Source organism: Scyliorhinus torazame, chromosome 10 (genome assembly GCF_047496885.1).
Source record: "Scyliorhinus torazame isolate Kashiwa2021f chromosome 10, sScyTor2.1, whole genome shotgun sequence".
Classification (NCBI taxonomy): Eukaryota; Metazoa; Chordata; class Chondrichthyes; order Carcharhiniformes; family Scyliorhinidae; genus Scyliorhinus; species Scyliorhinus torazame.
This window is the reverse complement of record NC_092716.1, coordinates 263,570,999-263,587,299: the sequence shown is the minus strand read 5'-3', so window position 1 is coordinate 263,587,299 and position 16,301 is coordinate 263,570,999. Positions and strand designations below refer to the sequence as shown.

Sequence of the window (16,301 nt, the reverse complement as noted above, 5' to 3'; positions counted from 1 at the left end):
GTGACAGTGAGAGGGGCAGGGATGAAGCAGTCACTACAGGGATCCCCTGTGGTCGTTCCCCTTAGTAACAAGTATACCGCTTTGGATACTTTTGGGGGGGGGCTTACCAGGGGTAAGCTATGGGGTACAGGTCTCTGGCACAGAGTCTGTCCCTGTTGCTCAGAAGGGAAGGGGGGAGGAGTAGAGCATTAGTCATTAGAGACTCTATAGTTAGGGGGATTGATAGGAGATTCTGTGGGAACGACAGAGACTCGCAGTTCGTGTGTTGCCTCCCAGGTGCCAGGGTCCGTGATGTCTCGGATCGTGATTTCCAGATCCTTAAGGGGGAGAGGGTGCAGCCCCAAGTTGTGGTCCACATAGGTACCAATGACAGAGGTAGGAAAAGGGATCGGGATGTAAGGCAGGAATTCAGGGAGCTAGGGTGGAAACTTAGATCTAGGGCAAACAGAGTTTTTATCTCTGGGTTGTTACCCGTGCCACGTAATAGCGAGACGAGGAATAGGGAGAGAGAAGAGTTCAACACGTGGCTACAGGGATGGTGCAGGAGGGAGGGTTTCAGATTTCTGGATAATTGGGGCTCATTCTGGGGTCGGTGGGACCTCTACAAATGGGATGGTCTACACCTGGACCAGAGAGGTACCAATATACTGGGGGGGGAAATTTGCTAATGCTCTTCGGGAGGGTTTCAACTAGTTCAGCAGGGGCTTGGGAATCTGAATTGTAGTTCCAGTATACAGGAGGTTGAGAGTAGTGAGGTCATGAGTAGGGTTTCAAAGTTGCAGGAGCGTACCGGCAGGCAGGAAGGTGGTTTAAAGTGTGTCTTCTTCAATGCCAGGAGCATCCGGAATAAGGTGGGTGAACTTGCGGCATGGGTTGGTACCTGGGACTTCGATGTTGTGACCATTTCGGAGACATGGATAGAGCAGGGACAGGAATGGTTGTTGCAGGTGCCGGGGCTTAGATATTTCAGTAAGCTCAGGGAAGGTGGTAAAAGAGGGGGCGGGGTGGCATTGTTAGTCAAGGACAGTATTACGGTGGCAGAAAGGACGTTTGATGAGGACTCGTCTACTGAGGTAGTATGGGCTGAGGTTAGAAACAGGAAAGGAGAGGTCACCCTGTTAGGGGTTTTCTATAGGCCTCCGAAAAGTTCAGAGATGTAGAGGAAAGGATTGGAAAGATGATTCTAGATAGGAGCGAAGGCAACAGGGTAGTTGTTATGGGGGACTTTAACTTTCCAAATATTGACTGGAAACGCTATAGTTCGACTACGTTAGATGGGTCTGTTTTTGCCCAATGTGTGCAGGAGGGTTTCCTGACACAGTATGTAGATAGGCCAACGAGAGGCGAGGCCATATTGGATTTGGTACTGGGTAATGAACCAGGACCGGTGTTAGATTTGGAGGTAGGTGAGCACTTTGGTGATAGTGACCACAATTCGATTACGTTTACTTTAGTGATGGAAAAGGATATGTATATACCGCAGGGCAAGAGTTATATCTGGGGGAAAGGCAATTATGATGCGATGAGGCAAGACTTAGGATGCATCGGATGGAGAGGAAAACTGCAGGGGATGGGCACAATGGAAATGTGGAGCTTGTTCAAGGAACAGCTACTGCGTGTCCTTGATAAGTATGTACCTGTCAGGTAGGGAGGAAGTGGTCGAGCAAGGGAACCGTGGTTTACTAAAGCAGTCGAAACACATGTCAAGAGGAAGGAGGAGGTTTATGTAAAGGTGAGACATGAAGGTTCAGTTAGGGCGCTCGAGAGTTACAAGTTAGCTGGGAAGGACCTAAAGAGAGAGCTAAGAAGAGGCAGGAAGGGACATGAGACGTCTTTGGTAGGTAGGATCAAGGATAACCCTAAAGCTTTCTATAGATCTGTCAGGAATAAACAAATGACTCGGGTAAGAGTAGGGCCAGTCAAGGACAGGAGTGGGAAGTTGTGCGTGGAGTCCGAGGAGATAGGAGAGGTGCTAAATGACTATTTTTCATCAGTATTCACACAGGAAAAAGACAATGTTGTCGAGGAGAATACTGAGATTCAGTCTACTAGACTAGAAGGGCTTGAGGTTCATAAGGAGGAGGTGTTAGCAATTCTAGAAAGTGTGAAAATAGATAAGTCACCTGGGCCGGATGGGAATTATCCTAGGATTCTCTGGGAAGCTAGGGAGGAGATTGCTGAGCCTTTGGCCTTGATCTTTAAGTCATCTTTGTCTACAGGAATAGTGCCAGAAGACTGGAGGATAGCAAATGTTGTCCCCTTGTTCAAGAAGGGAAGTAGAGACAACCCCGGTAACTATAGACCAGTGAGCCTTACTTCTGTTGTGGGCAAAATCTTGGAAACTTTTATAAGAGATAGGATGTATAATCATCTGGAAAGGAATAATTTGATTAGAGATAGTCAACACGGATTTGGAAGGGTAGGTCGTGTCTCACAAACCTTATTGAGTTCTTTGAGAAGGTGACCAAATAGGTGGATGAGGGTAAAGCAGTTAATGTGGTGTATATGGATTTCAGTAAAGCGTTTGATAAGGTTCCCCACGGTAGGCTACTGCAGAAAATACGGAGGCAGGGGATTCAGGGTGATTTAGCAGTTTGGATCAGAAATTGATGGGAAATGTTCAGACTGGAGTCCAGTTACTAGTGGTGTACCACAAGGATCTGTTTTGGGGCCACTGCTGTTTGTCATTTTTATAAATGACCTGGAGGAGGGTGTAGAAGGATGAGTGAGTAAATTTGCAGATGACACTAAAGTCGGTGGAGTTGTGGACAGTGCAGAAGGATGTGACAAGTTACAGAGGGACATAGATAAGCTGCAGCACTGGGCTGAGAGGTGGCAAATGGAGTTTAATGCAGAAAAGTGTGAGGTGATTCATTTTGGAAGGAATAACAGGAAGACAGAGTACTGGGCTAATGGTAAGATTCTTGGCAGTGTGGATGAGCAGAGAGATTTCGGTGTCCAGGTACATAGATCGCTGAAAGTTGCCACCCAGGTTGAGAGGGTTTTAAGAAGGCGTACGGTGTGTTAGCTTTTATTGGTAGAGGGATTGAGTTTCGGAGCCATGAGGTCATGTTGCAGCTGTACAAAACTCTGGTGCGGCCGCATTTGGAGTATTGCATGCAATTCTGGTCACCGCATTATAGGAAGGATGTGGAAGCATTGGAAAGGGTGCAGAGGAGATTTACCAGAATGTTGCCTGGTATGGAGGGAAGATCTTATGAGGAAAGGCTGAGGGACTTGAGGCTGTTTTCGTTAGAGAGAAGAAGGTTAAGAGGTGACTTAATTGAGGCATACAAGATGATCAGAGGATTGGATAGGGTGGACAGTGAGAGCCTTTTTCCTCAGATGGTGATGTCTAGCACGAGGGGACATAGCTTTAAATTGAGGGGAGATAGATATAAGACAGATGCCAAAGGTAGGTTCTTTACTCAGACAGTAGTAAGGGTGTGGAATGCCCTGCCTGCAACAGTAGTGGACTCGCCAACACTAAGGACATTCAAATGGTCATTGGATAGATATATGGACGATAAGAGAATAGTGTAGATGGGCTTTAGAGTGGTTTCACAGGTCGGCGCAACATCGAGGGCCGAAGGGCCTGTACTGCGCTGTAATGTTCTATGTTCTATGTTGGTCCAGATGTTAACTCCTGGACCAGCTGGGCGGAGTGTCAGAATTCCCGGCTCTGTGAACCCCACATTTGAAATGGTAAATGTGGAATGTTTAGTTCAGGATTGTGTGGTGGAACAGGAATTGGGTTTGTGACCTGGGAGGCTGCTGACTGCTGATGCCCATGGGAGGATTGTTTTGGGGACTGCATTCACAAATTTAAATAACGTTAAAGGTTAAACCATAAAACATCCCTTCAGCCCTCAGCACTTGGCCCTCAATGCCCCCCACCCCACACACACTCCCCCCCCCCCCACGTACCCTCCCCCCCCACACACGCTCCCCCCACACACACTCCCCCCCACGCACACTCCCCCCCCACGCACACTCCCCCCCACGCACACTCCCCCCCACACACACACTCCCCCCACACACACACTCCCCCACGCACACTCCCCCCCACGCACACTCCCCCCCCACGCACACTCCCCCCGCACACACTCCCCCCCCACACTCACACTCCCCCCCACGCACACTACCCCCCCCACGCACACTCCCCCCCCCACGCACACTCCCCCCCCACGCACACTCCCCCCCCACGCACACTCCCCCCCCACGCACACTCCCCCCCCACGCACACTCCCCCCCCACGCACACACCCCCCCCACGCACCCTACCCCCCCACGCACACTCCCCCCCACGCACACTCCCCCCCCACGCACACCCCCCCCCCATGCACATTCCCCCCCATGCACACTGCCCCCCACACACACTCCACCCCACACACACACTCCACCCCACACACACTCCCCCCCCCCACACACACTCCCCCCCCACGCACATTCCCCCCCCACGCACACTCCCCCCCCACGCACATTCCCCCCCATGCACACTGCCCCCCACACACACTCCACCCCACACACACACTCCACCCCACACACACTTCCCCCCCCCACACACACTCCACCCCACACACACACTCCACCCCACACACACTTCCCCCCCCACACACACTTCCCCCCCCCCTCACACACACACACACTCCCCCCCTCACACACACTCCCCATCCCTCCAGCCCTCAGCACTTGGACCTCAATGCCCACTCACACACACACATGCTCCCCACGCTGTTGAAGGTGGCCGCGGTGGGGTCTAACCCGCTAGGCCCGCATCCTACCTGGGTGTGAACCTGGTCGTGTCATCAGAGGGGGGGTGGGGAATATCTCAACCAAAATTTCGCTGGCGTAAATCCTGAATTTAGCCTCTCAGCTTATATAATATCAGGAATGGTTGGGTTGTCTTATGAGGAAAGATTGGATAGGTTTTGTGAGGGCCGCGAAGAATCCAGCACGAGTTTCAAGGATACAAAGTAATAACATTTATTTACAATAACATATATATATAACAGCAGCAGTAACTTCGCTTGCTGCACACTCCTTCCTGCCGGTTCCATACTGGCCAGCTTTATTGATACAGGGAGTCTGCTAATGATTTCTCCGCCCCCCTCATTGGGGAAGCTCATACTCCCACAGGATTGTGGGATTGTCATTAGTCCCCAGCCAATGGTAAGCAGGCAGGTTATAACATCCCTCCCCCCCCAAAATCCAAGGGATCCACCGAAGACCCTGGCGAAGGAGGGCGTCGGACTCGTTTTGCCACAGGCCGGACACCATTTGCACGCGGCGCTGGATCGGGCGGCGTGTAACGAGACGGACACCGGCGCTTCCGTGATGAACAGCGTAACGGTTGTACATCCACGGCCCGTGGGCCCGAGGATTCCCCCTCTGATGCGTCCTGTGTCTCCATCTCGGAGTCAGAGTCTGCTGCCTCTGTCATCTCGGCGCCTCTATCTCCACGCGGTTCAATAATGACCTGCGCAGGCTTTGAGTGAGGCACCAGAGGAAGATTGTGAAGACTACTTTCCATTGTCTCTGGTCTCTGCGGCTGTAGAAATGAGCTCCGGGGGCGGGGAATCTTTGGACTGGATAGTCTTCTGGACCGAACGTGGTCTACATGTTTGCGTTGGAGACGACCTTGGGCTTGCACCTGGTAAGATATAGAGCCCGTTTGGTGAAAGATTACGCTAGGGACCCACTGGGCACCACCAGCAAAATTGCGAACGAACACTGGGTCACCGGGCGCAAACTGCTGAATCGGCCGATGCCGAGAAAAACCCTTTCCTAGCCGTTCTTGTGTGTGCCGTACTTTTGTACCAATGTCCGGGAAAATCATGCTAAGGCGGGTGCGAAGTCTCTGGCGAATTAGGAGTTCTGCGGGAGCTACCCCAGTCACCGCATGTGGGGTGGTCCTATACGAAAACAAAAAGCGAGCCAGTCTCGTGTCCATCTTCTTTAGGCCTCGTTTGAATGTCTGCACTGCGCACTCCGCCAACTTATTTGAAGCCAGGTGGTAAGGGGCAGTGCGGACATGGCGTATGTCGTTCACCTTCATGAACCTCGCAAACTCCTCACTGGTGAATGGAGTGCCGTTATCCGTGACCAGCACCTCGGGGAGGCTATGCGTACTAAACGACAAACGCATCTTTTCAATTGTTGCGCAGGACGTTGTCCCCTGCATCTTATGCGCCTCGAGCCATTTAGACTGGGCGTCGATTAATAAAAGGAACATGGATCCTTGAAAAGAGCCAGCGAAATCCGCATGCAAGCGCGCCCAAGGCTGCCCTGGTCATTCCCAGTGATGTAGGGGCGCGGCCGGCGGAAGCTTCTGATGCTCCTGGCAAATGGAGCAGTTTTGGGCCACCTTCTCAATGTCGGCATCAAGGCCTGGCCACCAAACATAACTCGGGGCCAACATTTTCATTTTGGTCACACCTGGATGCCCATTGTCAAGTCTCTTAGTATCAGCTCCTGGCCTTTTTCCGGGACAATCACACGCATCCCCCACAAGAGGATGCCGTCTTCCACGCTGAATTCTGACAGCTTGGAGGAAAATGCCTGCAACTCGCCTGGGAACTGTCTATGCTGCCCACCATACAGGACTATGCCGAACCTTTGACAGGACTGGCTCCGTCTGGGTCCACTCACGGATCTGTGATGCCGTGACAGGCAAGGTGTCCATAAAATTTAGGGTTGCAACCACCTCACCGGTCGTGGGGGTCGACATGGGGCCGGTCGATAAAGGCAATCGGCTCAGTGCGTCGGCATTTGCTATCTGCGTACCTGGTTTGTGCTCCAGAGAACACTCGTATGCAGCAAACAACAAAGCCCAGCGCTAGATCCGTGCGGAAGCAATGGGCGGCATTGGCTTATCCTCTCTGAAAAGTCCCAGCAGAGGCTTATGATCAGTCACGATAGTGAAGTGGCGGCCATACATGTACTGGTGGAAGCGTTTCACCGCAAAGTACACTGCCAGGCCCTCCTTCTCGATCTGCGCGTACTTTTTCTCCGCTGCAGACAATGTGCGGGAGGCGAAAGCTATCGGTCGCTCGGCCCCGTTCTCCATCTTGTGGGACAGGACGGCCCCAATACCATACGGGGATGCATCACATGTGACGAGCAAAGGCTTTCCAGGATCATAGTGGGTTAGTAACCCAGACGACGACAATTGTTGTTTTACCCGCCGGTAAGCGGTTTCTTGCGGCTGACCCCAAACCCAGGTGTGATTTTTCTTCAGCAGAAGATGCAACGGGGCCAGCGTAGTTGCCAGATTGGGGAGGAACTTCCCGTAATAGTTTGCGAGGCCGAGAAAAGAACGAAGATGCGAAGTGTCAGTCGGGGCGGGGGCCTGTTGAAACGCGCGCACCTTCTCTGCAATGGGGTGCAAACCTTCACGGTCCACCCGATAACCCAGGTAGACTACTTCCTTCGCCTGAAAGACGCACTTTGTGCGACGTAACCGGACTCCAGCCTCCGAAAAGCGTCTAAGGACAGCCTCTAGATTTTCCAAATGTTCCTGCTCCGACGTCCCTGTGATCAAAACGTCATCTAAGTAGACAGCGACACACGGTAAACCTCTCCAAATGCCCTCCATAACGCGTTGAAAAATAGCACAGGCAGGGGATACTCCAAAGGGAAAACGTGTATATTCATACAGGCCCCGGTGTGTATTAATTGTTACATATGGTCGGGAGGCAGGGTCCAGCTCCAACTGTAGGTAGGCGTGACTCATATCTAATTTTGTGAACGAGAGTCCATCTGCAAGCTTTGCGTAGAGATCCTCTATGCGAGGCATTGGATATCGGTCGAGTCGGAGAGCCGTATTCACTGTAAGTTTATAGTCACCTCACAAGCGAACTGTGGCATTTGGCTTCATTACAGGTACAATTGGTGCTGCCCAGTCAGCGAAACAGACGGGCCTGATAATACCCAAAGTTTCCAAAGGAGTGAGCTCCCCTTCTACCTTCTCGAGGCGTAAGGCACCGGGCGCGCCCGGAAATAGCGCGGCGTGGCTCCTGGTTCGACTTGGATACGGGCTACAGCCCCATTTATTTTCCCCAAACCGGGCTGGAATACATCTGGGTATCATCCTAGCACCTCAGTCAACCCTCCAAAAACTGTTTGGAGGATGTGCTGCCACTGCAAGTGCAAATGGCGCAACCAGTCCTGACCCACGATACCAAGATAAGTGGGAAACGCCTCTCCTGGCGTCCATAAACAACAGGGGTCATCGTAGTTCCTGCAATGTCCAATGGTTCCCCCGTGTAGGTGGCCAACCTGGCCTGTGAGTCGGTTAATGTAAGGGTCTGTATACCCTGCTTGATGCGGTTGAATGTCCTCTGGGCGATCACGGAGACCGCTGCGCCAGTGTCCAACTCCATCTCAAGTGGGTGACCATTGACCCGTACTGTCACCTTAATGGGGGCCACACGGGGAGCTGCCACACAATGCAGCTGCAGGCAGTTGTCCTCCGTCTCTACGTCCTCAGGAATAGTCGCCGCAGGTTCATCCACATGGAAGGTACGGCCCCTGGGCTGGTCCCAGTTACGACCCCTGGGCTGGTCCCAGTTTCGGTCGGAATGATGGCGCCTCTGGCGCCCCCAGGACCGGCGTCCGCGACGGGGTCGGCACCTACAAGTCTGACACTGACATGGCTCCTCATCCACTGGTTCAGGAGAAGGCTCCCTTCGGGGAGGAATGTCCGATGGCCACTGGCGTCGATCCGGACGTCGCCTCGCCCAAGGTACCACAGGAGTGCGCGGGGACGTTTTCGGATGGAAGGGGTTGCGCCCCAAGGCATGCAGTTCCGTTCCCTGTAGCTCCTGCACTCCTCGTTCTGCGCTCTCTCGGGACAATACTATTTGAATGGCCTGTTGAAAAGTCAATGTTGGCTCAGCTAGCAACTTTCTCTGGGTGGCCGCATTGTTAATACCGCAAATCAAACGGTTGCGTAACATTTCTGACAAGGTCTCACCATAGTCACAGTACTCCGCAATCCTGCGTAGCCTGGATAGAAAATCGGCAAAGGATTCTCCAGGGGTCCTCTCAGCGGTATTAAACCGGTAACGTTGGACTATCGTGGACGGGGTTGGGTTAAAATGCTGCCCCACTAAATTCACAAGTTCATCAAATGTTTTGGCGTCCGGTGCAGCTGGGTACGTAAGGCTCCTAATCACCCCAAACGTATGCGGGCCGCAGGCGGTGAGCAATATGACCACCTGGTGCTCGTTTCCAATGATGTTGTTTGCCCGGAAATAGTAACACATCCGTTGTGCGTACTGGTTCCAGCTTTCCAGCGCAGCATCAAAGACATTCAAACGTCCGTACAGAGGCATGGTATAATAGAAAACAACTTCCAACCTGTATCCAACAAAAATCCAGGGAGGTGGCTTCAGCAGTGTAGACAGCTATTCACTTTAACCCTCGTCGCCAGTTTTGTGAGGGCCACGAAGAATCCAGCACGAGTTTCAAGGATACAAGTAATAACATTTATTTACAATAACATATATATATACAGAACAGCAGCAACCTCACTTGCTGTTCACTCCTTCTTGCTAGTTCCAAACTGGCCAGCTTTATTTATACAGGGAGACTGCTAATGATTTCTCCGCCCCCCCCTCATTGGGGAAGCTCATACTCCCACAGGATTGTGGGATTGTCATTAGCCAATGGTAAACAGGCAGGTTATAACAATAGGTTAGGCTTCCAGCTACTAGATTTGAGAAGATGAAGAAGCGATTTGATTGAAACATACAAGATTCCGAGGGGTGTTGACAGGGTGGAGGTGGAGAGGATGTTTCCTCTTGTTGGAGAATCTAGAACTGGGGGTCACTGTTTAAAATAAGGGGATCGCCCATTTAAAACCGAGATGAGGAGAAAGCCTTTCTCTCAGAGGGGTGAGTCTCTGGAACTCTCTCTTCCTCAAAAGGCAGTGGAAGCAGAATGTTTGAATAATTTTAAGCCCGAGTTGGATAGATTCTTGACCAACAAGGTGGAGGGGGGGTGGGGGAGGGAGGGGGTGGGGGTTAGATTTACATTCAGATTAGCCCGATTGTATCGAATGGTAGCACAGTCTCGAGGGGATGAATTGCCTCCTCCTCCTAATTCATATGTTTTATGGTAAAGGAAGTTTTCCTTTTTACACACAAATGTTAAATTGTGTGAAAGCACATGTTATTCATTCTGTTGATATATTGGTGTCATTTCTGTGAAGTCATCAATACATTCCATTCTGTGTCAGCCTAATTTGCAAATAAAAACCCATTTTGTCTGTGTGTAATCTTTTGGATCGGTAAAGTGATGACTTTTTTTGTGTGAGTCAAATATCTCAATGCTATTCTCCCTTTTCATTAATAATTTTCTTCAAGTGCATCTATCTGGCAGGATTGGACCTGCACAATGTCTCAATCTGCCTTCAGCAACTTTTCTCACTGGGCTGAAAGAAATTGCTTCTGCAATTTGCTTTATTCTAAAAATCAACATTTTCTTCACTTTGAATTATTGTTCCTATAGTTCAGTGCTGCTACTTAACTTTCCAAAATATAAACAATGATCATGCCCAAGGAAAGTGCGTTCTTTCATAACTGAGATCCCTTCCTGCCCGCTTTCGGAGTTGTACTCCAAATCGTCCCTCAATCGCTGAGGGGAGGAGGCCTGAGGGCTACCCTCAACTGGCTTAGCCCATCCATCAAAGAGGTTTCCTGGGTGTGACCCGACTGACACACGCCAACAACTACTTGGAGAACAGGTGAGATCTGGGTGAAGATGAAGACCAATAGGGGACCAGCCATTCCAAAGAGCTTTTTAATTAGCCATGGAAAGGATGCGGGTGTCGCTAGCTAGGCCAACATTTGCTACCCATCCGTTATTGCCCTTGAGAAGGAGGTGGTGAGTTGCCTTCTTCAACCGCTGAAATCCCTGAGGTGTAGGTACACCCACTGTGCTGTTAGGGAGGGAGTTCCTGGATTTTGACTCAACGACAGTGAAGGAACAGCCGATATATTTCCAAGTCAGGGTGGTGACTGGCTTGAAGGAGAACTTCCAGTTGATGATATTCCTGCTGCCCTTGTACTTCTAGGTGGCAATAGACCTGACACAGCATTGCTACCATTAAGCTAAGGCTGACATCTACAAAGGCAGGAGACAAAAATGGGAGAGTATGCTACATTGAAAGTACTTCTGCTGATAGATCAATAAAGTGGAATGAGGGAGCTTTATTCCATATCTAACCCATTCTTTACTGATCTTGGAGTGCTTGACACCCTGTGCCAAAAGTCAAGAAGCATTTTGTCCCCTAGCAGTGACTATTTTGATCAATGTAAATACCTCCTTCAAAACTCTTCACCTTCAATGCAATCCTATCCTGCTGTAGTAATCTTCATCCCTCCACCTCCCCCCCCACCCCCACCCCCCCAAATGCCGTGTGAATCTTCTCTGTAATTGTAGTAAGATTATTCCTGTTCTCATTCTATTTTATTCCCTTGGTAGCTCTACAATATAAGATAAGCACAGCATGCCTCGAAGTCCAACCTCAAGTGAAGATGAGATGGCACAGAGCAATTCTGATTATTCTGTTGAATCTGAATCTGACAGCTTCAAAGAAGAAACAATCGATGACACCATCAGGGCCACAACGGGGAAACCCATCGCCAGGATGGATGACATCCAGAGCAACACATTGGTCATCAGAATCGTCATTCCTGACTTGCAGCAAACGGTAGGAGCCTCAGCATTGAATCCTTTGATAAGACGATGCCAACGAGGGAAACAGCAGCAATAAGTATTATCCAAAACTGAACTGGATTTATTCAGAATAGAGAGATATAAGAAATAAGAGTAGAAGGCGGGCCATATACCCCCTCAGGATCATACCTAATCTTTTATCTCAATTCTAGTTATCGACACAATCCCCACACTCCTTCAGTTAATTGAAATGTGAACAGGATTGGGACTTTGTCCAACAAAGAGAGATTAAAGATTCCATGAATTTTCAGACCCTGCCAAGGTTGGCAACTGAGGCCACCATTGGTCAGTGTGCTGGTTACTGTACCAAATTCCTGCACTGACCATTTTTCCAAGGCCTATTTGGCACCAGCAGGGCACACTCCCTCCACCCCTCCTCACAGGGAGGTAGCTAATGAGGCTGATTAGGAGCTTTGTTTACCAGCCTCCAATTTCCAGTTTAACTGCCTGGAGGTGGGTACCCAGGAGCAGGCTCCAGGCTTCAGGCAGGCCGACAGGCCCACCCTCCCTGTCTGGATATGAGCACCACCAAAGGTTGCCCAGTAGGGGTATTCCCCCTCCCCCCACTGTGGTGGCTTAGACACTGAATCTGATTTTTATTTAAACTTTAAAAAACGTTGCTGAGAACATAAGAACGAGGAGTAGGAGTGGGCCATTCGGCCCCTCGAGCCTGCTCTGCCATTCAGTACAATCATGGTTGATCTCCTCGGCCTCAAATCCACCGTCCTGCCCGTTCTCTATAACCCTTCAATCTATTTCCAATTAAAAATCTGTCTAACTCCTCCCTAAATTTACTCAACGTCCCAGCATCCACCGCACTCTGGGCGAGTGAATTCCACAGATTCATGACCCTTTGAGACCACATAAAAAAAAGTCATAATTTCTCCTCATCTCTCGTTCTAGATTGCCCACAAGAAGAAGTATCTGTTCTACTCTGTCAATCCCCTTTATCATCTTATGTACCTCAATTAGATCTCCTCTCATCGGTAGCACAGTGGTTAGCACGGTTGCTTCACAGCTCCACGCTCCCAAGTTCGATTCCCCGCTGGGTCACTGTCTGTGCGGAGTCTGCACGTTCTCCCCGTGTCTGTGTGGGTTTCCTCCGGGTGCTCCGGTTTCCTCCCACAAGTCCCGAAAGACGTGCTGTCGGTTGAATTGGACATTTTGAATTCTCCCACTGTGTACCCGAACAGACGGCAGAATGTGGTGACTAGGGGCTTTTCACAGTAACTTCATTGAAGCCTTCTTGTCACAATAAGTTATTATTATTATTTCCCCATGGGGGCAGACTCAAGAGCCGGAAACAGTTCCAACTCCTCCTGCCTACCCCCAAAGGGGACTCCATGCCTTAATTAACCATTGTGTTGTGTGCCGTGGAATCCTATGGGTTACGTAAAGAATTCCAATGTAACATTCCAAGTAAAAGCTCTTCTGCTCTCCCCCACAAAGGTAAATTAGGCTTGAAATAAAAGTTATGTTTTATGTAACTAAATGCATGTAAAAATATTTCCTACCCCTCTCTTCCTCCACCACCCATTCAGCTAAATTAGAACTTTATTGAGTAAGCGTGGATTGTAAGATTGGGTTGAGCAGATAACGATCTAAGGCCTCTTTGGATGTTTAGGTTCTAGTTCAGACACCACTGTTGCAAAAATATTACAATTGTGAGTTTGACATTTAAAGTAATGAACAATATTGGTACAGCATTGGAGATTTATTCACCAAACTATTAACACAAAATGTATTTTATATTTCTTTCATAATGCAAATACCACAAATTGATGGAGATTCACAACAGTTCCACCAGGGATCAGTGTTTTTACAAAGGACCCAAGAAAATCACACAAACCTCAAATTCACACGGGGTATATGACACATCCAGCAAACAGTTTAACGGGACTGTGTCTCCATTTACATCACAGCAATGTGTTTGCACAGTTATTTAAGAAATCATTTGGACTATTTGCGAGAATCATATTGGCTGTGGGCTGAGGCCAGGAATAGCGACACGACCAAATAGCCACTGTCAAAGTGAGCAGGACAAAATCATCGACACTGAAGGAAAAATGAAGAGGGGACTTCATTGGACTTTCTAAGTGTGTTTCTTTCCTGAAATCCAGTCTGTTTTGGGGAATTGTGGTATTTTCCATTCAGCTGAGTATTCAATTGAGGGCTGATAGCTCTTAGCCAATGCAGGTGACCACATCCATCCTTTATCTTCAGGGATAGAAAGGCCATTGTTTCCAAGCTCAATCTGCAACAGGATTACCAAAGATAAGGGGAATAAAATTTGTTTGAATTCACATTAAACCATTCACTAGTTCATGCAAGGCGTCAGCAGAATTGTTTAACTAAAATAAACCATAAACTTTAACCTGTTCTTTGTCACCATAACTGTCATAATACACACCAGTATATCATGGTGCAGACACACTTGTTGATCTCCAAATTTCTTTCTCTGTCAGTCTGGCCTCAATAAAGGTTGAGACGGATTCGCACGTAAACAGAAGTTATTTATTTAGCTTGCAAGCTTGAATCATCTTACAGAAATGTAACAGGACATCCAGCCTCTTACACTCCAGAAAAACGACTGACTAAAAGACAAAGGGATCTCTGCAAAATCAATTCAAATGGTATCAAGTTTCACATACTCGACGGACATAGGTCAGCCTATGTCCCTCCTGACCTGTTCGATCTACTCTGATTGGCTCACTTCCAATCCCTTTCTCTGGCCCCTATCAATGAAGCATCACTCTCATAGACACACCTCTTCCTGCTTTTTCCATGCGGTCTCAAATTCCTTTGTCCCTAACTGCAAGAATCAAAGTGGCTTATTTCTACATTACATTAACTAGTAACTCTAAAGTAACTATTTTATATCACATTCGTCACACTGATGGACACACAGTGGGACAAATCAACGCACACAACACCGCAGCCAATCACCAGTTAGAGCACACGCACGATAAAGACAGGGGGCATCAAAGTTCCCGCTCATTGGAGTTGCAGCTAGCTAGGAGGACAGAGCTCACAGCCTGTAACACAGACATTCACCATGTGCTGAGTGCACGACTGGTTTGGACAAGGCAAAGGTTTTTAGTTAAAGCTAGTATTGTGTTAACCCACAGTCTGAGTATGTTAAACAGTTAATAATTCAATAAAATAGTGTTGCACTATTTCAAGTGTTGGTGACCTGTATGTGTTCTACGGATCCAGAACACCCAACACATCAATAACAACCAAAGGGCCTGTACTGCGCTGTAATGTTCTATGTTCTATGATGGTCTGCTCAGTTACAAAACATTTTTAGTTGTCTCATCTCAGCCTCAGTGTAACAATATGGAACTGATAATCAACACTTTTGAAGCACTTTAAAAAGGTGAACTCTCAGGAGAAGCACAACACTGGCATTTATTGTACATTGTTAGTTGCCCTTGAGAAAGTGGTGGTCAGCTACTTTCTTGAACTGCTACAGTCCGTGTGGTGAAGCTACAACCACAGTGCTTTTAGGAAATGAGCTGTTGGATTTGGCTCAGTGACAGTTAAGGAATGACGATATGGTTCCAGGTCAGGGCGGTGTGTGACTTGGAGGGGTATCGGGGAGGTGGCAGTGGTCACATACACTTGCAACTGTTGCGTCTCTAGGTGGTAGATGTCACATTCAGGAGGTATTGTCAGAGGAGAATTGGTGAATTTCTGGGAGACAACTTATGTATTGTATTTCAGCACAGGACCTTGTATTGAATTTTTCATGCATAGATACATCAGGGGCGAAATTCTCCCGAAACGGCGCGATGTCCGCCGACTGGCGCTCAAAACAGCGCCAATCAGACGGGCATCGCGCTGCCCCAAAGGTGCGGAATGCTCCGCAGCTTTGGGGGCCGAGCCCCGACATTGAGGGGCTAGGCCGACGCCGGAGGAATTTCCGCCCCCCAGCTGGCGGAAACGGCCTTTGGTGCCCCGCCAGCTGGCGCGGAAATTACATCCCCGGGCGGCGCATGCGCGGGAGCGTCAGCGGCCGCTGTCAGTTTCCCGCGCATGCGCAGTGGGGAGAGTCTCTTCCGCCTCCGCCATGGTGGAGGCCGTGGCGGAGGCGGAAGGGAAAGAGTGCCCCCACGGCACAGACCCGCTCGCGGATCGGTGGGCCCCGATCGCGGGCCAGGCCACCGTGGGGGCACCCCCCGGGGCCAGATCGCACCGCGCCCCCCCCCCAGGACCCCGGAGCCCGCCCGCGCCGCCTTGTCCCGCCGTTCAAAAGGTGATTTAATTTACGCCGGCGGGACAGGCATTTTAGCGGCGGGACGTCGGCCCATCCGGGCCGGAGAATCGAGCGGGGGGGGGGCCCGCCAACCGGCACGGCGCGATTCCCGCCCCCGCCGAATATCCGGTGCCGGAGACTTCGGCAACCGGCGGGGGCGGGATTCACACCAGCCCCCAGCGATTCTCCGACCCGGCGGGGGGTCGGAGAATCTCGCCCCTGATGCTGTGCAAACGCGTTTGTTGCATTTAATTGTTACCATAATTTCCTGGACTTTAAGACGTCTTATTGTTTTTTGG

At 49.8% G+C, this 16,301-nt stretch overlaps 1 protein-coding gene across 4 annotated transcripts in view; it reads left to right on the top strand.

Moving 5' to 3' along the window:
• The window catches only part of LOC140384761 (SH3 and multiple ankyrin repeat domains protein 2-like), a 1,513,496-nt gene that overhangs the window by 333,239 nt on the left and 1,163,956 nt on the right, over positions 1 to 16,301 (top strand). For 3 of the 4 annotated variants that reach the window (XM_072466757.1, XM_072466755.1, XM_072466756.1), the window contains one exon: positions 11,490 to 11,718. In XM_072466757.1, the coding sequence (XP_072322858.1) occupies positions 11,515 to 11,718 (204 nt within the window). In that variant the 5' untranslated portion in view covers positions 11,490 to 11,514. The remainder of the gene's footprint in view (positions 1 to 11,489; positions 11,719 to 16,301) is intronic. The other variant, XM_072466758.1, reaches the window with a different exon arrangement.